Source organism: Cariama cristata, unplaced genomic scaffold (assembly GCF_000690535.1).
Source record: "Cariama cristata isolate BGI_N322 unplaced genomic scaffold, ASM69053v1 scaffold10763, whole genome shotgun sequence".
Classification (NCBI taxonomy): domain Eukaryota; kingdom Metazoa; phylum Chordata; class Aves; order Cariamiformes; family Cariamidae; genus Cariama; species Cariama cristata.
Window position 1 is genome coordinate 234 of NW_009606661.1, and position 25,445 is coordinate 25,678.

Below are 25,445 nucleotides of genomic sequence, written 5' to 3' on the forward strand. Positions count from 1 at the left end.
CTCCGCTCCTACGTAGTCAGCCAGCGTGCAGAATGGATCCGGCTGAAAAATCCTCTAGGAAAAAATGAGTTTTGTCTCAAGTTTGTCATTTGAGTTTAGCACAGTGAACAGTACGGGGCGTAGTTGGTGTCAGGGGTGTAGATCTGCAGTTGTATCTTCACGTAACCATGGGAGTATGTCTCAGGGCTGATGCCTTGTTCTTTTATGTATTTCTAGAGAAAAAAATTAATGCAGAAAGAATTAGGTTGATTGCTTTAAAAAGCCGTTCTTGCTTTTATAATTGGAATTGTTGTTAATTGCAGTAGCTGGTAATTCTCATGTCACTTGCTTTACAGCCCCCAAAATACCAAAAAATGTGTTTCATCTAAAATGCTATGTTTCAGCTTTTTGTGCTTGAACACCACTGTAGTTTAAAATGCAGTACTGCTTTAAAGGTTTCTAGTGAAGCTTTACTAGAACTTGGGATCTTTCAGAAGAGATGTTAATGCAAAGTAAAGTTTTAGGTAGACTTGCAACATCTTTATTGTTTCTGTTTTAACAAAATGCTGGTATTGATTGATGCTACTCGTTTTATGACAGTAGAGTTAAAAGAATGATGAGACAAAGGCAGAGGCTGAATTTTAGTCTGCTCTGAATGTAAAAAGTCTTGATAATCACAATGAAGTATTTTTTTCACAGCTATTCCTCTTGACTTCGATATCAGTTCTCCTCTGACTTACGGCACACCCAGCTCCAGGGTAGAGGGTACTCCACGAAGTGGTGTACGAGGAACTCCGGTTAGGCAGAGGCCGGATCTTGGGTCTGTCCGTAAAGCCAGACAAGTCGACTTACACTCAGATGGGGTAGGTAGATGTCTCGGATCTTATATCAGACAACCTTTTTTTTAAACAACTATGCATATTTGCATATGCTTAATTTGTTTCCACACAGCCAGCTGAGGATGTAGTAGCAACCGAGCAATCTCTTGGACAAAAGCTTGTTATTTGGGGAACTGATGTTAATGTAGCCTCGTGCAAAGAAAAATTCCAGGTAGGTTAACTTGTTTTTTCCTTTTATTAAATGCAAAGCTAGTTTGATTTAAACAAATATTATTTGAATCTGATACAAAGCAGGTGCTTGTACTACTAAATTCTGCTCATCTTTCCCTTCTGTCTCCCTGTTACATCTAACATTTAGAGATTTCTTCAGCGCTTCATTGATCCGCTAGCTAAAGAAGATGAAGACATTGGCTTGGATCTTAATGAGCCACGCTATATGCAACGACTTGAAGAGGTACTTGTAACACAGTGAACCATAACTTTTCTTTTTTAGTACTGTGTGCCGTTGAGCTAAAGATTTCTTTTCAAATACCTTGCAGATTAATATGGTTGGGGAACCATTCCTGAATGTAAATTGTGACCATCTAAGATCGTTTGATGAAAATCTTTACAGGCAACTGATCTGCTATCCTCAGGTGAAGTAGTGCACTTGTTTTCTGGCTTTCAAGTGGTCCGTTTTGTATTTCTGGCTTTTAATCTTAGTTTAAATGCAATGTGTCCTTTGTACGTTCAGTGTAATCTCTGTGGCTTCTTTGTTTTACTTCATGTAAAATGTCTTGTTTCATAGTAGTTGATCATAGATATTACAGTGGGTACCTCATGCATGCAAAATTAGCTGGTAAACTGCAACATCTGGAGTTGTGTGCTTTTTTCCCCTTTGCAATACTGAAATGAATAAATCTGATCTAAACAGCAAATTTTCTGTTATTCCAGCTGAGTATTTTCCTACATAACTTTTAATCATTTCTGGCTGATCAGCAGCATGTAAAATGCTTTATGCAAAAATATTTCATTCTGTGATTTTTGTCCTGGTTTTGACTAACACAGGACCAATTCTCCTTTCAGTAGATTTTCCTTCAGTTAAGTTTCTTCTAAGTAACTGCACTTTCTGAAGCTGACTACATGTTTTTCAGACAGTGTCTGCTTTCAGAATTGATAAGGCTTGATGTTTATAGTTGTTACTGAGGTAACGGTAGGATTGGTATGGAGAAAGGCCCATGTTTATACTTAATTCTGTGGGAACCAATGTCAGTGCTGGCTCTCTTATGGCCATAGAAGGCATAAAAGGGTTGCACTTGTGGTAGGGAGCGGATGGGACAGGTGACCAAAAACTGATCAGCGAGGTATTCCATCCCATCCAAGTCATACTTGGTATAAAGCTAAGGGATTACAGGGGTCAGCCCTTCTTTCATGGCCGGCATCCTAGTGGGACTCTGCTTGTCCTCCTGCCTCCGATCCCAATCCGTGTATTCCTGAGTCTGGTTCCTGTCAGCTGCTGGGTCCGTTCTGGAACAAGCCACCGCAGCATGCAATTCCATGATCATCACTGGGAAGCCCAATGTTGGTTTTGTATATTCTTATTTCTAAAGTAGTAGTAGTAGTAATATTATTGTACTCTTTTTCATTGTTATTTTTAAAGTTGTCTTAATTTTCCAACCCCTAAGTCTCTCTCCCTTTTCTCCTCCCCTTCTGGGGAAGGAGGGGGCTAATAGAGAGCATCTGCTGTCAGTTTTAATTGCCAGCCCAACCTTAAATGGTGACAGATATTTTTTTTTTTAACTTGTAAGCTTAACTATTTCTAACGATTTTATACAGGAAGTTATCCCAACCTTTGACATGGCTGCCAATGAGATCTTTTTTGATCGTTACCCTGATTCAATATTAGAACACCAAATTCAAGTAAGGCCATATAATGCACTGAAGACTAGGAATATGAGAAGTCTAAACCCTGAAGGTAAACTTTTGATTACCATGTCAGAAAAGAATCTGAAGGATTTATATAAACTTATTGAATGTTAACATAGAATTACATGAAGACTGTATAAAACTGTACTTGTGGTCCATCCAGACCAATGTCTTTCAGTTATTTAAGTCTGTTTCAGAAGCAAATGCTTTAGACCCCAAACACAGAATAATCTATCCATAAAGGAAATCTTCCCTGGCATCAGCAGCTCATGTTCTTAGTTCTGCAAGTGGGAAGGATTCTTTCTTTTGTATAAATACTCCTGTAAATTAGAATATCTGTATTATGCATTTATGATTCTTTTTGCTTTGTCTTAGACAAAATACTAGTACCTAACAAAATGTCTACCTCCCACCTGAAAACTAATGTAACACGAAATTTTGAAGGTTATTTTGAATTTTAAGAGTATGATGTCATGACACAGCTCTCTATATTTTGTAGATATTGATCAGCTTATCACCATCAGTGGTATGGTCATCAGAAGCTCCCAGTTAATTCCCGAGATGCAAGAAGCATTCTTTAAATGCCAGGTTTGCGCTTTCACCACCAGAGTAGAAATCGATCGTGGCAGGATTGCTGAACCATCAGTATGCAAGAACTGTAACACCACGCACAGTATGGCACTGATTCACAATCGATCCATGTTCTCTGACAAACAGATGGTATGTTGTGCTTAGGTAGTGGTTAAAATGAAACCACTTCTAGTTTTTGCTCCCCAACCTCCGTAATATCATCAATAGCATTAATGTATGTATCTTGAGACTGAATGTTTTGAAAAGGGAAAAGTGTTTTGGAACATGAAAATGGGTGAAAACAACTTAGTGAAAGTGTAAGTCTACTTCAGAGAAAAAAATGCATTAAAAGGATGAAATGAAGTATGTGCATACCTTAATGTTTCCATATGGAAGCCCCTTTATATATAGTATGTCCCCTTCTAGCTGGACTAGATGAGCCTTGTCTGTAACAGCATTTTAGCCATACCAGTAGCAAGCAGCAGAATTCTCATTTTCATTGTATCTTTTTATTAGTTTTGCTGTTTGGGTGGGGGGTGCTTTGTTCTTGAGCAATGTTACTGATTCAAAATGATGCTGAGGACTGCTAATATAAGATTCTGTTGTATGCTCTGTAGAAAAGCTTTGCTTTTTTTGAAACTAAAACTTTGGTGGTTTTTGCCAGATCAAACTGCAGGAGTCTCCTGAAGATATGCCAGCTGGACAGACACCACATACGGTCGCGCTGTTTGCTCACAATGACCTTGTTGATAAAGTTCAGCCAGGTGATAGAGTTAATGTCACAGGTAAAATTTGGTTTGAGTTTCCATCCTCCTTTTTCACTGATCTTAACTGTCTATAAAGGGACCTGATGGGATGCACCTGCACATGCTGAGGGAGCTGGCCACTGTCTTTGCAAAGCACTTGGTTATCTTTGAAAAGTCATGGTGACTGGCTAAGATATTGGAAGAAAGCCAAAGTCACTTCTAGGGCAAGGAGAAGTCCTGGGGAACTACAGGCCAGTCAACCTCATCTTGACCCCTGGGGAGGTGATAGACCCAATAATCCTTGAAACCATTTCTAACTGTATGAAGGACCAGAAGGTGATTGGGAGTAGTCAGCATGAATTTGCAGTGGATAACAGCCTTCTACAATGAGATGACTGGAGCGGTGGATGTTCTTTATCTTGACTTCAGCAAGGTTTTCATCACTGTCTCCTGTAACATCCTCGCAGACAAACTGATGGTGTATGGGTTAGAGAAGTGGACGGTGAGATGGATTTAAAACTGGCAGAACTGGTGGGCTCAAAGCGTTATCATCAGTAGCACAAAGTCCAGCTGGAGGTTGATTACCACAGATGTATCCCAGGGGTCAGTACTGGGGCCAGACACTGTTGGATATCTTCACTGATGGCCTGGAGGATGGGACAGAGTGCACCCTCAGCAAACTTGCAGCCAAAAGCAGAACTGGAAGGAAGCAGGGCTTGACAGACCACAGGACTGTGATGCCAGCAGCTTCCTGGGCTGCCTGAGGAGGAGTGTTGCCAGCAGGTGGAGGGAGGGGGTCCTTCCCCTCTGCCCAGCACTGGTGAGGTAACAGCTGGAGTGCTGGGCTCTCCCAGTACAAGGGAGATGTGAACATACTAGAGTGAATTCAGCAAAGGGTCATGATGATAACTGGAGCTTCCGTCCATATACGGAAAGGCTGAGAAAGCTGGGACTGCTCAGCCTGGAGAAGAGAAGGCTCAGGGCGATCTTAGCAGTGTGTTTATAAATACCTGATTTGGGAGCAGGGGGACACGAGAGGATGTCAAGAAGACAGAACCAGACTTTTCTCAGTAGTGCCCAGCAGCAGGCAGTGGGTGCAAATTGAAATACAGGAAATTCCAGTTAAACATAAGAACTTTTTTACTGTTTGGATGGTCAAGCCCCAGCACAGGTTGCCCAGAGAGGCTCTGTGGAGTCTCCATCCTTAGAGATACTCAAAACCTGACTGGACACAGCCTTTAGCAACCTGTTCTAGTTGACTCCGGTTTGAGCCCATGGTTGGACTAGACAATCTCCAGATCATCTGACCTTGGCAATTCAGTCATTCTGAGAATGTAGGTGAGGAAGAGGCAGTATCTTAAATAGCGTCTGCTGTCAGGAGAGTGGTAGCATAGAGCAAGTCTTGTGATACTGCAACCGCATTTTATAAGGCACTTTGCTTTAAAACAACTGCTGTACTGCTAGCTGTTAGAGATGCATTAGAAATCTGTTATTAAACTTGGCACTTATGAAAGGGGGAAATGCTGACTTCAGACATCAGAGCAAGACTTTCAAAAGCATCAAGCCTTAATTTTTTTCAAAAACGCTTAAGCATTTTCCTTGTTGAGAATACTTGTGATGGGAATCTTAAACATGTATGTACCTGAAAAAGTAGGGTCTAGATGACTTAAATATGTGACTTACTGGGAAATAAACTGACTAAAGTATTTAGGCTGTTTTGAAAAGCTTCTCAAGGGAAAATGTAAAATTTTCTTTTTGGATTATCATGTTTCTTCATATCTAATGCTGTGATTAAAAATTTTATTTAGGTATCTACAGGGCAGTCCCAATTCGAGTTAATCCAAGGGTCAGTAACGTAAAATCCGTTTATAAGACCCACATTGATGTCATACACTATCGCAAGACGGATGCAAAACGCCTGCACGGTGTTGATGAGGAAACTGAGCAAAAAATGTTTACAGAGGAACGTGTGGAAATTCTAAAAGAGCTTTCTAAAAAAACAGATATATATGAGAGACTTTCTTCTGCATTGGCCCCAAGTATCTATGAGCACGAAGATATCAAAAAGGTGAATCAAATTCTATATTTCTCTTGTAAGAAATGTATTTATATACAAGTACATTTGTAATTATTGTTTGCTATAAGAATGACTTGAGGCTTCAGAATTCAAAAGAGCAGTCTTCAAACTCCATGGTCTTGTCAGGATGGAGTTGGTTATAAGTGCAACCTAATTCTTTTCATGGTATTAAGGAGTCTGAATTAGAGGGAAGGTATTGAAAAGGTAGGAAAGCAGCAGAACTGGGAAAACTTGATTGCAGTATGCACCTTGGACATTTCTTGACTTTTCAGATTTCTGATGATCAAAGGAAAATAAGTAGCTATAACATAGTAAATGATTGTTGAAAAGAGGCATCCACAAGAGAACAGGAGCTTTAAAATGACATGTAGTTGACCTTGACTGATGGGATGTTAAAAGAATTACTTAACAGTCCCTGCTGGGATACTTCTCAACTGAGGTACTACAACTTTATCATTACAAAAACTGCAGTCAATAGTGGGTCTCAAGGTAATGTCAGACACCAAACAATCCTCTTCAAGTATATTCCTTTGTTTTTTCTTTATAGGTTTATATGTTATCATAGTTCACAGGGTTCTGAAATGGCTAGAAGTTGAATTCAAAACCATACAACAATTTCCTGCTAAAAAAAAAATACAATAGTAACACTTCCATTTGTCATTAGCTCCTCTCCCCACTAATAGGGCACATCAGGTGTAGTGGGTGGAGCTGAGGAAAGCTAGGGACCCTTCATCAAGGGAGATCTTCATGTTCTGACCAAAATCTGTTCACAACAACAGACAAAATTTCTATCTTTAATACTTGAAAGTGCCTGAAACCCACATGCATTGGAGCACCAATACTCTATATTGGGGACCTCGAGGAAAATAAAACGGGGCAGGTCATACTTCTTGTAACTACTGAACAGGTTTTACTAACCTCCGCAAGTTGTTCTAAGTGAGTGAGAACAGAGCTAAAACAAATAGCTCACTCCATGCCTCTGCAGGTTTTTGTGCTGTAAGAAATTTTGCAGAGGCTTTACATGAAGTAGCGCACAGTTTTCCTTGCTGTTTCCAGCTGTCATTGTCACTGAATATCACTTCTTTTCATTGACTTTCTAGCACATATATGCTAATAGAGGAAAAAAAATACAAAAAGGACACTGGGAAGTGGTGAATTTTTAATCTAGTAAATTTGAAAAGAGGAAAAAAAAATCCTCCCCAATAATTCTAGGTAACTGATAAAATGACAGACATATGTTTATACTAATAATTCCAGTACTTTTAAAATCCTGGAAGTTACTTACTTTTATTTCTTTACTAACACTACAAGCATATGCTTTCTTTAGGAAGTATAAAGGAGGAAGTGTTGGTAAATTCCAATGAAATAAAAGACCTTAAACTTCATCTTTATGGGCAAGTAAAGAACTTTTATTTAAGTAAAGTTATGAACACAGTAAAGCAGCTTTCCTGAAAAGAAAATACTTCATTAGTCTTGACTAAAAAGCTGATAAAAATGGCACTTTTATAATGATATGAAAGAGGTAACAGTTCCTAGATTAAACAGAGCTTTAGGGAAAACAGTAGTCTATTCTGGCTTTCCTATTGTCAGCAGAATGTGTTATCAAAATTTTGATTACATAGCTTTTGGAATAGATTTGGAATAAACCTGATTTCAAACTTTAATTAGAATCTGAGTTTGTAGGACCTAGTAGTTTAACTATATGTTTGTAAATAACTGGAATTGAGGGTATCTATAAAGAATTAACCCTTTTTAAAGACTTCTAAAAACAGTTTCAAGTGTTTTCTTTCATGTCTGAGTTGTGTTAATTTTAGCAGTGCTTCAGTTCATTAGATGTTTCAGTTCAACAGTTGGATTTGTCCTGTTAACTATGCAAGAGGTGATGTTTTTCATTTTTAAAGAGAATATTTTTATAGGGTATTCTGCTTCAGCTTTTTGGGGGATCAAGAAAGGATTTTACTCACACAGGAAGAGGCAATTTCCGTGCTGAGATCAACATTCTTCTCTGTGGTGATCCTGGTACTAGTAAATCACAGCTGCTCCAGTATGTGTATAACCTGGTTCCTCGAGGCCAGTATACATCTGGCAAAGGTTCAAGTGCAGTTGGTCTTACTGCGTATGTGATGAAGGATCCAGAAACACGGCAACTGGTTCTTCAGACAGGGGCTCTAGTACTTAGTGACAATGGCATTTGCTGCATTGACGAGTTTGATAAAATGAATGAAAGCACAAGATCAGTACTACATGAAGTAATGGAACAACAGACTCTCTCCATTGCAAAGGTAGGTCTCTCTTTAATTCCAGGTTCTTTGCACTAAGCACGGTATCTGCTAGGCAGCTGAAACCAAAAGGTTAGCAGAAGAACAACAGATTTCTTCTCTGTTCTTGTCAGTGGATCAATCCTAGATTAGGTAACAACTCATTTACAAAAGAATACAGCTGTTGTAGCAAACTGTAGTATTTCCAAATTTTTTTGTTTTTCCTTTACTCTTAAAAGGTTTTTGCAATGCAGTCTCTTATTACAGAACCCATTTAATAACACTGGTGGTCTCATGAAGTTAGGGGAAAAAAGTTTTGGTGGCACATAGCTGCAGCTGGTTTCAGAAATGTTTCTCGTTTTGACAGGCTGGAATTATTTGCCAACTGAATGCTCGTACATCTATCCTAGCAGCAGCTAACCCTATAGAATCACAGTGGAATCCGAAAAAGACTACTATTGAAAACATCCAGCTTCCTCATACACTGTTGTCAAGGTACTCCCACTTGCATGTCTCATTTTTAGAAGATGTTGTACTTCCTTTTGTGAAAAGAGCTAAATATTGTAGAACAGAACAATTGTATTCTTTGTAGCATAGTGGAAAACTTTTGTACCATTTATTTTAAATGCTGTTCTTACAACTTCTATGTGAGCAGAAACTGCCTTTTAGTATTTACATATTGACAGAAGATCTGATGAGACCTGTAGGATCTCTTTGTTTACTTCTGTATTGTTTTTTTCTGCTGTTTTATGATTCTCTCCTAGAAAAGAGTTATTCTGAAACTTAAAGCATTGATAACTTCAACAAAAACTCAGGATGTTTTCCTTAGCGCCATAGAACTTTGAAAGTGAAACTGATGATCAGGGAACTTGTAGCAGAGGTGGTAGAATCTGAAGGTCTGTGCCTGCTTCATGCTCTGTAAAATTCAGTCGGGGAGGTGGCAGTGCTAGCCTTCTTTTGGGTGATGACTGTTAGAGCAACATTTAGTGTCTGTTGATCTGAAACTGTCTATGTGCTGCAGTTGCATTTTGTGAGGAATTCCCACACTAGCTGGCAATTTGAAGTACACTGGTATACTGGATATTCTGAGGACACCGACAGCTTAGATTTCAATTAAGAGCTGCTTAATTTATCCATTTAGTGATAAATGATACCTTAGTATGAGTATGCTGAATGAAACTAGGATTGAGTAGCATCTCAGTTCCACCATTTATTGGATTTAAGCTTATAAACATGATGGACTGGCTAAAAATGTCTGCCTATAGTTGAATATATTGTTTGTAAAACTACAACCCACTTTTTCAGGATTAAACCACAAGTGTGTTTTTATTTATAAGAACCGTAAGTAAATAAATACATGTATATGCATAAACTATATAGGTATATGCTTTGTTGCCTTTCAGGGCAGTTTCTTTAGCAGCAAGTTTGTTCTGTGCATTTGGTACATGTGTGGAGGTTTTTTGTTTGTGTGGTTTCCGGCTTTTGTGTGGTGTGGTAACTGTCAGCCTTGAACATGGGATCTGAATGTTGCAGAATGTATCTCACTTTCAAAGTTTCAATTTCATAGAATGGAAGCAAATCCACTGTGGTGTTCTGTACTTTCAGATTTCTACAAAAACTATCTTTTCAGTTCAATAGAGCAACTGCTACTTAGAGTAGGAAGTAACGGTCAAATATCTCTTACCTCTACTCATTGAGTCAAGAACCCTACAACAAGCTACTTTAAATGTCAGGAAAATGTACACACTAATACTGGATTCTTACCCCTTCAGATTTGACTTGATCTTTTTAATGTTGGATCCACGTGATGAAGCTTATGACAGACGTCTTGCTCGCCATTTGGTTTCACTGTACTACCAGAGTGAAGAAAAGATGGAGGAGGAATATATGGACATGGCAGTATTGAGGGATTACATTGCATATGCTCGTAGTTATGTAAATCCTAGGTTAAGTGAAGAAGCAAGCCAAGCCCTTATTGAGGTAAAGGAGTTGCTGTTACTAATGTTCCGAGTTCTTACTGACTTGTCAAAAATGGCAAAATCCCCCTCATACATAAGCTCCCTATTTATATAAATTTTTTCTATAATACTCTTCAAACACCTCTAAAAATCACCAGCTTTTAGAAAGGAAAGACGAACCAGTATATAAATCATTCTGTGCTTTGATCGTTAGCTTTCAGATGTGTTGGGTTTTGATTCTATCACATTAATAAAAGCATAAAATTATACTGAAATGAAAGGTGTCAGTACAGACACAAGCACTACTATGTAAGGCTAGTCCTAAGTTTTTGAAGTGAGTCAAAACTTGACTCATTATCATGGCTTAATTGCTTTATAAGGGAAATGTGTATATGTGATGTGGTTATCCTTCACTGCAGAAGAATCATGAAGGTGTATAATCAGAAATAGTGTTTGGAACAGCTTGCCAGAATTGCTCCTATTTTGAAATAAGAGGCGGGGGATGAAGGGGGACAGGACTTACGAAACTATTGAATGGCTCTCTTCAGGCATACGTGGACATGAGGAAGATTGGTAGTGGCAGAGGAATGGTTTCTGCATATCCTCGACAACTTGAGTCTCTGATCCGACTGGCAGAAGCGCATGCTAAAGTACGCTTTTCTGAGAAAGTTGAAACAATTGATGTAGAAGAAGCCAAGCGCCTCCATCGGGAAGCACTGAAACAGTCTGCTACTGACCCAAGGACTGGAATTGTGGACATATCCATTCTCACTACAGGTTTGTGCTTTCATAGTGATAAGGCTGGGATGCTATTAGGCTTTTTTAATTTTTAAATGTAACTTAACCTGTCCTCCTTAGTTTATTTCTAAAAGGTGTTTTCTTCCTTTTCGTAAGGAATGAGTGCAACAGCTCGTAAGCGGAAAGAGGAGCTGGCTCAAGCCTTAAGGAAACTTATCCAGTCAAAGGGTAAAACACCAGCCTTGAAATACCAACAGCTTTTTGATGATATCCGAGCACAGTCTGATACAGTAAGTTTCCTGCTTTGTTTTACGTTTTCATTAATTTTAAAAGCATGGTGTTTTTCCAAATCAGCATTATCATGTTCTCAAATCGCATTGTGGAGGGCAAGTGAGACACTAACTTTTTCAGCTGCCGTGACCAGAAAGCTAATTCTACAGATAAATGAGCCGAATCTTTGCGGTATTTTAATTTATGCTGGCTTCTGAAATAGCAAACTCGGCTTCAGGGTTCCAGGCCAGATTTCAAATTGCAAAAAGAACATATTAAAGCTTAATAAACCTGATAAGGAAACTGGTAGGAAGTAAGGCATTTTTACAGTCTTTAAAGTATTCCCCCCTATCTTTACTCAATGTACTTTTTTTTCTTTTTAGGCTGTCACTAAGGAAATGTTTGAAGAAGCACTTCGTGCCTTGGCTGACGATGACTTCTTGACTGTGACTGGAAAGACTGTTAGACTGCTGTAAGTTAGCCTTTCCTTGCAAGCCAGCTGTCACAGCTTTACTAGATAGCATCAGTCTGCAAAATCTTTGAGATTTGGGACTATCACTTGCTAGGACAAGCATAGCTTTTTCTTGCAAGTCAACTGTTAGGTCTTTACTTCGCCTTACTATATTGCCAGTCTGCAAGATTTTCAAGATTTAGGGTTATCATTTGCTACGACAACTGTAGCAACAATTAAGTGGCACTTCTGTCAGCACAAGAGATTACAAAGGACCTAAAAAATCCTGAGCTGGAAATGCTATTTACATTTTAGCTAAATGTAATTACTAATATGTCAAGTGCCATGTATTTTTATGAGGTTTTGTACAACATGCTAACAATGTGGTCTGTATTTCAAATTCAATTGTACAAATTCATCTTAAATGACTCTTTAGTAAATGCAATATTGCTGTAATCTCAAATAAAGTTATCAGACTTAAAAGGGCTCCTTAGCATTCATTTCAGGTGAAAATGAGCATATCCTGTGCTAAGCGCTTTTCAATCTAGAATTCTGCAATTTCTAGGAAGCTGTCTGTGACAGCATGAAAGCTTTGGTTTTTGTTGTTTTGTGTTTTTTTTTTTTCCACTTGAGTGTACTTTGGTAGGTATCCTCAATGTAAAAAAAAAAAGGCAGATGTTTTCAAGTAGAATCTAAATTTTATTACTACACATTTAAGCATGACTGGATAAATGAAGTTACCCACCTTCAGTGTAATCCCATATAATTGGTTGTGAAAGAACAAGGCGCAGTAGTATATGACCAGAGAATTCTAGGCAGGGCAGATGCTTTCAGCCATTCCATGTCAATAGCTGCTATTGTTTTCACAGCTGAGCTAGCCAGGAGAGTTCCCTAATTCACTTCTGAGCAGACAGCACCAGGCTGAGCTCAACTGCTCCCTTACCCATTTTAAGCTGAAGTACGTACTCCTATATTCACCGCCACTGCTTCCAAAAGAAGGAAGCAAACCTCCCATGCAAAAAGCGAGCACTTTAAAACCTATTTTTTCTTGCTAGTGGTTCATTATATGAGCAAGATACTGTTTAACTGTAGTTGAATTTTCAGTTATTTGGTTTTCTAGTAGAAGGGAGAAACTCTAGGTCTATTCTAGACTTAAAAATACAGTGTATGCCAGCAGCATCACATTAAATAACAGCCATCACCCCAGTCTTGTTTATTAGTAAACAAGTCACTATCGCCTCATCTTCTTGGCTTTTATGGACTGGAAGGACTTAGTTCATGTTGTGTTTTTCTGTAGAGGAAGTCTAGGTTCCCTGACTCAAGGCTTAAAAGTTTGATACAGGTAAGCTGAGATCTCAGGAGCTTGACACTTCTCTTCAAAAGAAGAGTCTGTAAAATAAAATTCCAAACTCCCCTACATACCAGAATCATAGATTCTCTAGTGGCACTTGTCTCACAGGATCTTATTTTCTTCTCTGCCACATTACTAGTTATGTCTTTTGCTTAGAAAACAACCATCCTTTTATTTCACAATTACTATCTGCCTTTTATGTGTGACTGATACAGTTTTAAGCAATTACTTTTTACTTTTTGAAAGCATCACTTGCGTACTTTTTCCATTTACACTGCTTGGTCCTTAAAGTACTACCTCAGTTCACAACCCTTTTTCTCCTGTTTTTCCATTCTCATAGCAATAACAGTAATATAACAACAGTAACCCTTCCGAACTACTTGGTACTTCGTCTTGTCAGACAAACCACCACCATGTTTTGAAAAAACAAGTAATTCAAATAGTGATGCATCTGGTTACACCAGCAAAATTCCTCAAATTAAAGTTGCTTGTCAGTATGGAAACTATTACTATAAAAAGGAAATTGGGCTGTTCATCTACTTGCAAATTCTAAATTGAATTGTGTAGCCACAAAATCAGGTGTTCTAGGAAATGGAAGAAAGTTTTGTGTGTAAAAACATATTTCAGCTCCCTTTCAATTTAAGACGACTTTTAACTCCCCATTATTTTTTTTCTTTTAAGTAAAATGCTTCATTAGGAATTACTGGTTAGTGTTTACAGGGTCGCTGCAGAATAATCCCACTAGGTGGCTCTTAAGCCTGTATGTAGTAGTTGATGGACACGATTTGTTTTCAGTCTAGTAGTTTTTTAAATAAGCAAGGACTGCAAGTGCCACTCTGCAATTAGGTGGATATAGAATGGAAATACTTGTAAACAGTCTTTTGGTTAGAAAAAAAATCCGATTGAAAGATCTTAACCATCCATAATCTAATTTGAAATGTACACAAAGCAGAAGTAATTTACATAGACTGAGAGTATTTCCCTTACTCTATGCAGTAGTCTCAAACTGTGTATCATAATTTACTGCTGTATTTACCCTATGCTGTTAGTAGTTATAATTAAACTCATTTAAAAAAAACTTAAGTCAAGACTGGAATATGCAACCAGCAGAAAGCACTCCTGCCAGAAACTTGATATGCTTAACATCAGAAGGAATGCAGAAAAAAGTCATTGAAGTCCTCTATACATTCTACAAAAGGCCTAATAAAAAAGTTAAGCCTACTGGCAGAAATTATTTCTAATAAGTCACTTTGAGAAGCCATAGTTTTAAGTGATCTGCTACCTTGTCTAACACTGTAAAGAAGGTGCTGGTGAAGTGAAACAGAATGGCACTCTTCTGTTTTTCTAGCACAGAATGCAATCACCAGTTACTTGGGGTGGGTGAGGAACCAGTACAAAACAGATGGAAAAATGTCATTTGCTACCACTGTTACTGGTTTCAAAGCTGGTACTTCATCTCTCTGCAAGCACAGATTTGATTGGAAAGGGACTTGATCCTAGTCATCCCCAGTTTTGTTAGGTGCTTTAGTAGGAACAGATGTATACTCCTAAGGGAGAAACATTTGTCAAGATTATCCCCTGCTCATCATAACTGAGATAATATATTCCTTAAGACTATGTTCTAGTTGGCCTCATCAAACTTCAGTCGTTTTTGGCAGTCACTCTTGAATTCCAGTTTTATCTTCCTAGAAGGCCCTAGGACTTCCAGGATTATCTCGGGAAAAGAAAAATGTGCACTGAAGACTGCGTGTCAAATAGTTGGTCAGGGAAGTGATTCTATCCTGCTTTTGCAGTGTATTTATCCGATTTCATAATTTAGAGCTGCTATGTCATTTGATGTTTGGATACAGCAATATGGACTGAAGAAAGTAAGCGTTTTCCATTTTTTTCTGACTCAGCAAGACCACATGTAGTCTTGTAAAAATATAAGCATAGTTTACTTAAAAAGCATGGGATTCGTCATCTGTGAGGTAAACTGACAGTCAATACCGAGGCTGTCATCCAATTCTCAGTTTGCACGGTCACCTTACAATAATGTTTACAGACAGCCTAGTACCAGCTTAAATTAATGCTCGACCAAAAAGCTAGTTAATTGTGGGTTGTAAGGTTTCTAGAATACAGTTTGTCTATACAATAAGCACAACCAGACTCCCATTGTGACTGGCATCTTTGGACTCCAAACTGCTAAAGAAAACAAGAGAGTTGTACTTGCTGCTATGAAAAATATTTTAGAAGTAGTAATAAAATCTAAGCAGAAGACCTACTAATTATATAATTACTATACAATTACCTTGTAGAGCCCTAAAGCATTCTCTCTGGAAAGGGTTAATAGAGGGCATCTGCCTTCTGCTTTAATTGCTGGCCCAGCCTTAAACCCTTAAATGGTGACAAGTACTCAAGTGTCATTTTCTTCCCTCATCCCCAAAAGATGTAACCACAACAGACCCCTCAGAGTTTGGCTTTTCTCACCCAATGAAGAAATGGTTGGCACAAGCTTACCAAGTTGGGAGCCAGACTTCCCTCCTAGTTCTAGTTCTTAGTCATAAGCCAGGAGCACTTTCCAGTTGCCAATCTTTTCCAGCAGCACCAGATGTAGACTTGAACCGGCAGAATGCAAATACCATTCCCATACACAACTGCATGTTACTACATCCACAATTTAAAGCCAGAGAGAATTAAGAGAGAATTGAGTCTAGGTATCCAGGCACATCATGTCCATTGAGTGAGTTCAGCTTCCAACCTTCAATATAGCAAGCCTTGGCTGGCTACCTGCATTGCTATTTATGACCTTATGTCAGTTTTGGTCACATAGTATGTTACCTTTGCTTTTCAGTATGTCTACATGGGGTGGGAAGATGAAGGAAGGGGAAGCACCTCAATCATCCAGCTAGTTCTTAGCCCATCTTTCAGGATGCAAAGAACAGCCATTAAGCTCTTAAGCTTCTACTCAGTAAAATGAAGCTCTAAGGCCATTATGTAGGCAGAATTTTTTTCATTAATTGGGCATCTCCTTATAGTATCTTTCTAGGTAAACAGTCTTGGCAACATCTGCTTGGTTGACAGTTCCACTCATGTTCTATCACGGTGTGACAGACACGTACTGGGATCACACAGTTCCTGCTACTTTGAAAAAGTAATTGCCTCTGTGACCCTTATTAGAAGAGTGTCTCATGGAATCTACATGATATATAAACACTCCAACCAAACAAATCAATATAAACAAATGAGTACAAAGTAAACATCATTATGAGCCTGACCCAGCTTCTCAGCAATACAGGGGCTAGCTGTAGAAATCCATCTAAATACCTCCTTATTGTTCTCAGCTTCCTCTCAATAATTGAAAAAAGCAGCCCCGGGCTGATCAGGAAGCTAAAGCAGGCTTAGCAGTGTAATTGCAAATGTGAGAATGACCCCAATAGGCAGGCTATTTTGCCTGGGATAAACAACAACGCTCCCAAGTGTCTGGTACTGGTGACTTTTTAATAGCAAAATACAATGCTGTGTAGACCTCCGTCAGCTGTACAAAGCAGCACAACTGCTTTATATGGTCTATTTTATCTAAGTGCAACAAGCAGGTTAAAATCCTTGCACAACCCTTTCGGCAAAACTTGAAGATGGATGTTACTGAGAAATACTCCAAACCGTGCACTCTATCTTCAGTTCATGAAGAGGAAGAGGCAAAAAAAAATAAATTCCATTTATTCGCTGATTTGAAGAGATCTTGGAATACTCAGCAGTCATCCTAAAAGAAGGAAAGTATTCTTTCTCTGAAATGACTCATCATTAGAGATTCTTGAGAGACAGACGTGCAAGTTATCTTCATCCACGCTTCTCAAAACAGTTGATGAGATAAAAAAATCATTTATCAATGATAATGATCAGGAATCATTTTTATGAGGCAGGTTTAGTAATGGATGTTGGTGGGACAAGAACCCAGTGCCAACACAGTGTGACCTGCTGAAAAGAAGCATATGCAGGGTACCTAGAAGCATGTCCCAGACTGTTGTCAGAAGGATGGCATTTAGTATGACCATTCTAGGCATCTTCTGTCTACTAATCATATTGAGAGTAGTCACTAAGACCAGTACACCCTTTTTTAGGTATGCCCAAGAGTTCAAGGGGAATGTTAAGTTTTCAGCCTCCAAAGTCTAAGGAGACACACCAAGAAGTGGAGTAATACCAGTGTTAAAGAAATCTCTTTGCCCTAGGATTCCTGCAGCAGAGTCTCAGACGTCAATTTATTTGGATGGTACAGCAGAATGACAGCTCAAGCTGGGTGCCTCCGGAGAGGGACCCCGAAACAAAGAAAACCTGGGGTTTTAAACTCTTACAATCTATGCACCCCCTGTCCATGCTCCCTTCACACGCCTCTTGGCCAATGGTCAGACTCTTCACACGCTGTCCACGCACCTCTTGATCCAATGGTAATTTGTGGTCTGCGGGCTCAGCTGTTTCTCTTTGGTTCTCTGCCTCCAAACTCCTGCTCGGCCATTTATTGTCCTTATCTCAATAGTTTGTAGCTTCTGCTGACAGAGTTTCCTACTCTTCACACGCTGTCCACGCACCTCTTGATCCAATGGTAATTTGTGGTCTGCGGGCTCAGCTGTTTCTCTTTGGTTCTCTGCCTCCAAACTCCTGCTCGGCCATTTATTGTCCTTATCTCAATAGTTTGTAGCTTCTGCTGACAGAGTTTCCTCCTTATCTTCTTCCAGACCCCCTCCCCGTAGCCAAGCAACCAGGTCAGGATGAATTTATGATATGTGACCTGGAATTCCTTCTCCTGCTAACTAATGCTAAGTGAAGTTATTCAGACAAAAGAATAAATGTAAAAGAATAGAGTAGAATTAAAAAGTTAGGTTGATTAAACTTATTCTGTAACACCAGTGTTTTGCTAGTTCCACGTACATTTTCTTCCTCAGCCATGAACACACAGAAGATGTGAGGAAATCACCAGGCCTTTTTGCACACTATCAGGTGCTTAGTTAACACTCCAGAGACAACAGATTTAGCGGCACTGGTCACTAAGATCTAAAAAGCTGCGCAACAAGTGCAGCTGCTTCTAGAAGGGTCAGGGTGCACCATAAAGAAATACACAGCATCTAGACAACGATCAGAAGAAACTAATATGGTGTTAGGGGAAGTCAGTCAATCAATCAGATGGTTGAGGTTATCTCTGAAGTTCTAACAGAAGTGTGGCAGGCCATCTTAGCCTCCTTTAAAAGCAGCTCTGTGAAAATAGGAAAGGTGGCTAGGGAACTCAATTATAACCTGCACACGGGCCAGAGCTAAAAGACACAGCAGTTGTAGTATGCTTTCTAGGACACAGACTTGGGGGGAGAGACATGACAACTTTCACCCTTAACCTTGAATTGACTGATCCAGCTCATACAACAGCTTCACAAAGATCGTAAATGAAAAAAGACCCTGTATTTCTGGACAGGGACCAGAATGGGCAGCTGGGGAAGAACAAGTACTCCTAAACTGCTATTTTCCACTGTCTGATCAAACTGTATCCTACTTGGACAGGTAGAGAAAAGAAATGCTGATTCAGGTCTCTAACCGTCATTCATCCATTTTTTTTCATAAAGCCTGGAATAAACGTCATATTGCAGAATTCTCTTTCTCTCAAATTTGACTTAAACTGGCCAGGAAGAGTCAACAATTATGAAAGAGGATTGACATAGGCAGTTATATAACCCTGCTTTTGGTAGTAAATGCACTCCAAAGGAGGGAGGGGGGGAGGAAGAAAAAAAAATCAGTTTTGCCCTGATTAAAACAAAATTAACATTTTACTGAAATGGTTAGGTATTTTGTTTTGGTAGTTTCTACTTCTAGGTATAACGAGTCCCGTTTAACAAAACACTGGAGAATGCGGGCATCGATCCCGCTACCTCTCGCATGCTAAGCGAGCGCTCTACCATTTGAGCTAATTCCCCTCCCTCTCATTGTTAGTAGGGATCACAAAACTGTAATCTTTAGGGTGTATTTAAACTTGCAGTACATGCAACACATGTAATACAGTTTTTTCTCTTGCTCTGGTATCTCTATTCACAAATGATACCACATTCAACTTCCAGTTCCAAAGCAGTTGTCAAATAATAAATTTGTAATATTTCACTTAGCATTTCAAAATGAAGCAGTAAGAAACAAGACAAACTGGAAAATATGTGTTTTACAGGTGTATAAAATAAAACAAAAAAGTTCATTACTTGCAATTCATGAGAGGAAGTACGTTCCAGCATTTGGTTTTCTCCCCATAAAAGCCAGTTTCTTTTTTCTTTTTTTATACGAGTTAATTATTTTAATTTATTCTAGTCAGACATATGGCAGCATTTAAGAAATAAACCATGTACATCTAAAAAATAAGAGCTTATTATACTTCAAAACTCCAGTTCAATACATGAAAACATCTTTCATAGTTACCTGTTTTTTCACCCACCACAAGCAAAAGATGACACTGGAGAATGCGGGCATCGATCCCGCTGCCTCTCGCATGCTAAGCGAGCGCTCTACCATTTGAGCTAATTCCCCCCCCAACACTCTGATTTACCTCATAACCATAGATTTTAATAACCAGAAATGCAAACTGCCTTCCCTTTACTGACTGTGCTCCTTAATTACCGGTAGTAACCCTGGGGCAGCTGCTCAGAACACTTACTACCATTTAACCTTGAGCTTGTCTATTTTTTTGTACAAGATGATAACCTCCCTGAGTAACATAAGGCACTTCACGCTAACTTGCCTGACAAACTCACGACCTGCAGCCTTTCAATGCCACCCAACTCGCACTAGATTTATTGTTCTTTGAAGAGGGCAGCTGCTTCTTCTATATTGAGGGAAGTCATATCAAGACAATGCAGTGGAGCAGCTAGAAGATAATACAAAACTTGCATTTGCCCCGACATCTCCTAAGAAGACCATCCAGAAAGCAAAAGTCAAGCCTGATTAAATTAATGTATCAGTTTACATTAGTATTGCCAAAGAGATGCATTGAAGCGATCTGTGTCAAAAGAAAGTATGTGGACACAAAGCCTTCACAGCTGAAATACCCTAGAGAAATGAAAAAATGGAATTAAGGCGGTCAGGTTATTTTCAGCCATGTAGGTGAAGAAAGTTGTCCCAACCAAGTGAAGAAATCATAAAGTTTTCCTCACTATCTTTCATGAAAACTTAGCAGTCACAACAAATTCAAGATCACAAAACATTAGGCTGTCAATTATATGAAATATACATTTTAATCACTGTAAATAGTACTATTGCAGAGGTCTTTCCTCACCCTTCTCTGACTTTGGCATCAAATAAACTGTTTCTCTGTGAGCTGAATTGCCCAAGCTTTAGGCCTTTTCAGTGGCAGCAGAGTGAGATTTGAGGGTGAAAAATAGAGAGAGGTAATCTGCCGTTTTCATACTGACTCAGACTGCACAAGGTAGATAAAGCAAGCTGTACACAGAGCTGAACCTTGTGAAATGTGACAGGGAAAGATCCCAGCAGCAGATGTGCAGTGGGCCATCACTCAGCCTAAGATGTGTGCCTGTGAGTAGGACTGAATCCACTTTTGCATACTTGTCTTCCCCCTCAAGTTTACTCCAGTGAGCTAGACAAAGTCAGTTACAATATACTGCAAAAAATAGTGAGAACAAATTTTTATTTATTGTTGTGCAGAGATTGAGGTAAGGCAGGAGAATATTTAAATTCTAGGAGAATGTTTGCAGTGATACTGTGGTTTTAGTTCCACATCTTGTCCTGAATCTGGATTGCCACAGATTTGAAGTACTACCATTCTTTAGACAAGTTGTAACCAGCTGATGCTTAATTTCGTAATTTATTTTCTTTTGACTGGATGCTGTCATCCCATAATTTAAATCCATTAGAGAAAACTGCCAGCACATGTATCATTAGATTACTGCACACGTTTTACTTTACTAGCAGAACTTACTTTTCTGCATTTAAACAGAAAGTGAGAAAACCTGTACTATACAATTTTCATTACCTTTGTTGTTTAATAGTGTATCCCTGTAACCACTCTCAGTGTAGACTACAATTTTGTTCTTTAAATCCAGAAAACATTCCCTGATTTAATAACCCGGGAATAAGGCTTTGCCAATGTTCTTCTTACTGCAAAGTCACTTAGTATGACTACACTTGAATTTTTTTATTTCTGAAATGTTTTTAGTAACGTCATGTATTTAAGATGCTATACTATTTTAACTGAATCATCAAAGTCAATAAAAAAAGGTAGAAATACCTAGAATATAACTTAGGAAGATATAAATGAATACTTTCTCCCCACAAACTATGATAAACATGAACTTTTAAACCACTGTATTTATCATTTACATACAGCTAGTTAGAAAATAAAGTTGGAAAATAAAATAAAAATACTTGAAAAACAAGGGGAAGAAAAATCTCATTGCCCTTCAGTGACTTCTAACAGTATACTTTCTAGATTTACAAGTCTTTTGGTACCTGCATTGTAACAGAGGTAAAAAAAAAAGTTCTTTCTCCTTCCTGAATAAACACTAGAGGAGGCTTTGTTCAGGAAAACAAGTATTGTTTTATCAAAGTGACATAGCAGAAAACGCATCAATACGCTTCTCATATGTCAAGTGAGTGTTCTGACTTTTAAGCTAACAGGCTTTCCACAGAAATACAGTGATAATTCAGTGTTATTAAATAAGCAGAGTGACTCAACAAAGCAATTATACCTACAGCGGCCAAGCTGTGATTCAGCAGAAGTAAAGCCGCCCTTCACGTCCCCAAGCACGGGGAATTAGCTCAAATGGTAGAGCGCTCGCTTAGCATGCGAGAGGTAGCGGGATCGATGCCCGCATTCTCCAGTGTTTTGAGAGACTGAATATCTACGGTAGCGTAAGATTTTCTTCCATAAATTGTTCGAGTTTGTGAAAGAAAATATATTGCTAGTAATATATATCATGTCATACAGCAAACTAAACAGGGAAAAAAAAAATCTCAATTAGCAGACTACACTTGTGAACTCTCTGAAAAACAATTTCTTCGTAAAAACATCTAATACTAATGTTATTCTGTAATATAGGAAATAAAATTCACTTCTGTCCCTTACAAGTGCATTGAATTTTAATGTGAGCATTTTTTTTTAGTTTTTAACGATATGAAAAGTTAGTGAAATTGTCTGTAAGCGGATGTAAGAGTTTGTAGTTGTCTATATAATCATCAGCTCGCCATAGCGTTACTGTCTCCAGCTACCTTGCATCTGATGCAGCTAGGATGGGCATGACACACTTGTTCCTAACTTGAGTTTCAAGTGACATTCAATCTCTCACAATTTTACTCAATTTCTTCCTCAACCCATTATAAGAAAATAATTTGCACTTTAAAAAAAATGCTCATCTTTGACCAACATTAACAACTTAAATCACTCATATTGTGCATGTTCTTCTTAAAATTGATTAATTTTAATCCTTACAAAACTGCTATAGAAAAATGCATCTAAATTTAAAATAGCCCCACAATATAAGGTAGTATAAACAGGGAACTAAAATTTTATCACAGCCAAAAATCAGAAGAAACAGTGCTATCTGTCAGCGTGCTTTTGTTTCACTTTTAAAAACCCTTTAACAGGAATTTCCTTCTTTTTTGTGCAGGCAGTTACCTTAATTTTAGACAAAATAGTAGTTTACGAGCCTCTCTTTTCCAAAGCAGCAAAAAAATTACAACTGGTAACTGAAAAAACGAACGTTGACAGTCGCGATAGAGAGTAACACTTCGCAGTGGCAAATGGAGAATGCGGGCATCGATCCCGCTACCTCTCGCATGCTAAGCGAGCGCTCTACCATTTGAGCTAATTCCCCGTGCGGTACCACCCTGCATTGCTGGCCCTTCCTACTTTCGCTTTTCTCCCTGACAGAACTTTCTACAAACTATCCAGACACTTGATCTGCTGTCTCAAGTGCAAACGAAACGTTCTCCCAGAAATCACACCTTTTCTACCCAAATATCACACTGGTAGCTGGGCAGTCCGAGCTTACTGATCAAATTCTAATCCCCCACCAAAGCTGCTGCTAGGCCATAACAGAACCCAACTTTCCAGTGAAATGCAGAAACAATTTCTTAAAGCACACTGCCTTTGACAGCCTTAGTGGGAATTTTGCCTACCATGAAATCTGGACTCCTCGATGTAACTGCGTATGTTTTATTCAGCTGAGCTGCATCTGGATAACAGAAGGTCTGTGTTTCCAAGCAATTGCAGATTTATGTTCACACCAAACAATTACAGCTGCTTAGAGAAATCTGGATATATTTAAAGATTATATTTTTCTAAATATATAAAATATTTTTCGTATTTGTAATCCCTAGGTGGAAGAGAATCAGCTAAATGACTTTACCCATTTCCACATTTTACAATATAATAGATGTGACTGAATAGGTTAGAGTTCTTCCAGTCCTTTCTCTTGTGGCAATGGAGTCTAGGCCCAAGTTATAAAAAGGGCAAAAAAAGCCTATTATCTCAGGATTTTTTAAGGTGTGACTATATCACCAGATAGACATGCACGTTCACACATATAAAAATAAAGAATACAAAATTAAAATGTAAAAAAAAAATAATCATGACTATAATGAAATGGCAGCAAAAATTCTGTTCAGTGGTTTGGTTTCAGCTCTGCAACATCAGAGTCAGAAAGCAAAAAGAAAGTAGGGACTCCAACGTTTCCTGTTATTTGAAGTGATGTGCTACAGTCTTCTCCCTTTGAAAGTGGCATATAGAGAAAAAAAATGAAAGAAGTAATTGTCTGTGATTTCACACTATGACACAATAGAAATAAAGCAAGAAAAAGAGATCCACTTTGCTAGAACTGGAACATGCAGATTTGTTGACCTAATGTGACTGACGCATGACAACAATCACGTATCAACACACTTCATGTGTTTCAGGTTCTTACTTTCTCAATCTCTGTGTATTGTCATTTAACTTGCAGAATTGAAGCCGTACCCAGCATATTTAGCTCTGTGCAAATAGCTGCCGATTCAGAGTGCTGGAAATGATCATAATTTGTGTATGTTACTATGTTATGTCAACTGACTGTTCATTAGTCATAAAATAACACTGAAATGGATAAAAGAAGAAATAGCAGGCAGTAATGGAAAGACACGTAATTGACTTTGTTAAAACCCTAAGAAAAGGAACCTTGGGGAACCATCTTCTTTTCCCTGTAAAAAGAGGAAGGGGAATTTGAGTGAACCCTTCAGAAATCTTGTAATAGTCTGGGACTTTCTTCTGCTTTGATTTTAAAAAAAATATTTAAATATTCAAAGAATACATCCTAAGTCATCCTCTGCATCAGAGAGATGTGCATGGAACTCTCAAACTTTGACAACAGATTTTAGGAACCTCACAGCTTGACGAGGCTCAGAATATGCAGTGCTTCAAGAGACAGCACAGAACACCTCTAAACAGCTTAACTAAGGGAAGCCCAAGTACGCCTGCAGACGCAAACTCACTTTTAAGATGAAACAGCAGCAGTTTAAGACAAATCCAACTTATCCAAAGGTACTCTGGGAATATTAGTATTTTAGGAATAGTAAACCAGTTATCATAACAAAAGGAATAGAAAACAGAATCTTCTAGAGAAGGCAGGAAAACCAAAGAGGTGCAGGAGAAGCAGCAAGACACTAATTATCATTGACCAGAGAAAGAATTTACAAGCTAGCACCCTCATTACTTACAAATCACTGACGCTAACCTCACTTTCTGAAATTGTCAAATGCAGCTGCAGCATCCAAGATGCCAACGCCCTCACTACCTGATGACGACCGCTGGTCTAACCCCAAATCCCCACATCAAAACTCCTGGACCACTCTCCCATTAACAAACTCCAGGGTCTTATTACCTGCTCCCTCCCTCTGATTTAAACAGCTGGCTTTAGGAAAAATTATGTCTCTCCCTCTCATATTCAAACATAATCAATGTGGAAAGAAGCATCTGAAATTAATTTATAGAAGGTAATTAAGTTCTTAAGAGCTGGAAATATTCTGCAGATAACACAGACATTCAGCAACTGGCTGACTGAAAGCCCCATGAGTCAGTATGTCTGGCAAAGTAAGCAAGTTTGCTGCTGCTTCTACTCTGTGAGGACTTAAATGATCAGTTGATTTTTTGCACTCAGAACTCTGAAATGTCCACAAGTTCCTTCACTTAATCATACAGTAACTAGAAACACAGCACGCACTTATGATGAAAACATTCCAGAACACCAGAGTGACTAAATCCCACTTTCAGAAGTGACTCAGAGTTATACCACAGTTATGGCACTATACATTTCAGTA

The 25,445-nt window shown here is 38.6% G+C and overlaps 1 protein-coding gene and 4 non-coding genes across 5 annotated transcripts in view; 2 read left to right on the forward strand and 3 right to left on the reverse strand.

Moving 5' to 3' along the window:
- The window catches only part of MCM4 (minichromosome maintenance complex component 4), a gene marked incomplete at its 5' end in the record, with an annotated part of 12,185 nt that extends 209 nt beyond the window's left edge, over nt 1-11,976 (forward strand). Inside the window, 14 exons of the mRNA XM_009696451.1 lie at nt 679-842; nt 931-1,029; nt 1,177-1,272; nt 1,358-1,453; nt 2,634-2,772; nt 3,223-3,443; nt 3,958-4,078; nt 5,848-6,107; nt 8,033-8,398; nt 8,742-8,869; nt 10,147-10,354; nt 10,881-11,109; nt 11,227-11,360; nt 11,724-11,976. Of these exons, the coding sequence (XP_009694753.1) occupies nt 679-842; nt 931-1,029; nt 1,177-1,272; nt 1,358-1,453; nt 2,634-2,772; nt 3,223-3,443; nt 3,958-4,078; nt 5,848-6,107; nt 8,033-8,398; nt 8,742-8,869; nt 10,147-10,354; nt 10,881-11,109; nt 11,227-11,360; nt 11,724-11,816 (2,354 nt within the window). The remainder of the gene's footprint in view (nt 1-678; nt 843-930; nt 1,030-1,176; nt 1,273-1,357; nt 1,454-2,633; nt 2,773-3,222; nt 3,444-3,957; nt 4,079-5,847; nt 6,108-8,032; nt 8,399-8,741; nt 8,870-10,146; nt 10,355-10,880; nt 11,110-11,226; nt 11,361-11,723) is intronic.
- Nucleotides 11,977-19,005: 7,029 nt separating this feature from the next.
- Nucleotides 19,006-19,078, reverse strand: TRNAA-AGC. The gene has a single exon. It is a non-coding gene; the product is annotated as a tRNA-Ala (tRNA).
- Nucleotides 19,079-19,600: 522 nt separating this feature from the next.
- Nucleotides 19,601-19,673, reverse strand: TRNAA-AGC. The gene has a single exon. It is a non-coding gene; the product is annotated as a tRNA-Ala (tRNA).
- Nucleotides 19,674-21,906: 2,233 nt separating this feature from the next.
- TRNAA-AGC lies at nt 21,907-21,979 on the forward strand. Its single transcript has one exon. It is a non-coding gene; the product is annotated as a tRNA-Ala (tRNA).
- A 920-nt stretch (nt 21,980-22,899) lies between these two features.
- TRNAA-AGC lies at nt 22,900-22,972 on the reverse strand. The gene has a single exon. It is a non-coding gene; the product is annotated as a tRNA-Ala (tRNA).
- Between the last annotated feature and the right edge of the window lie 2,473 nt (nt 22,973-25,445).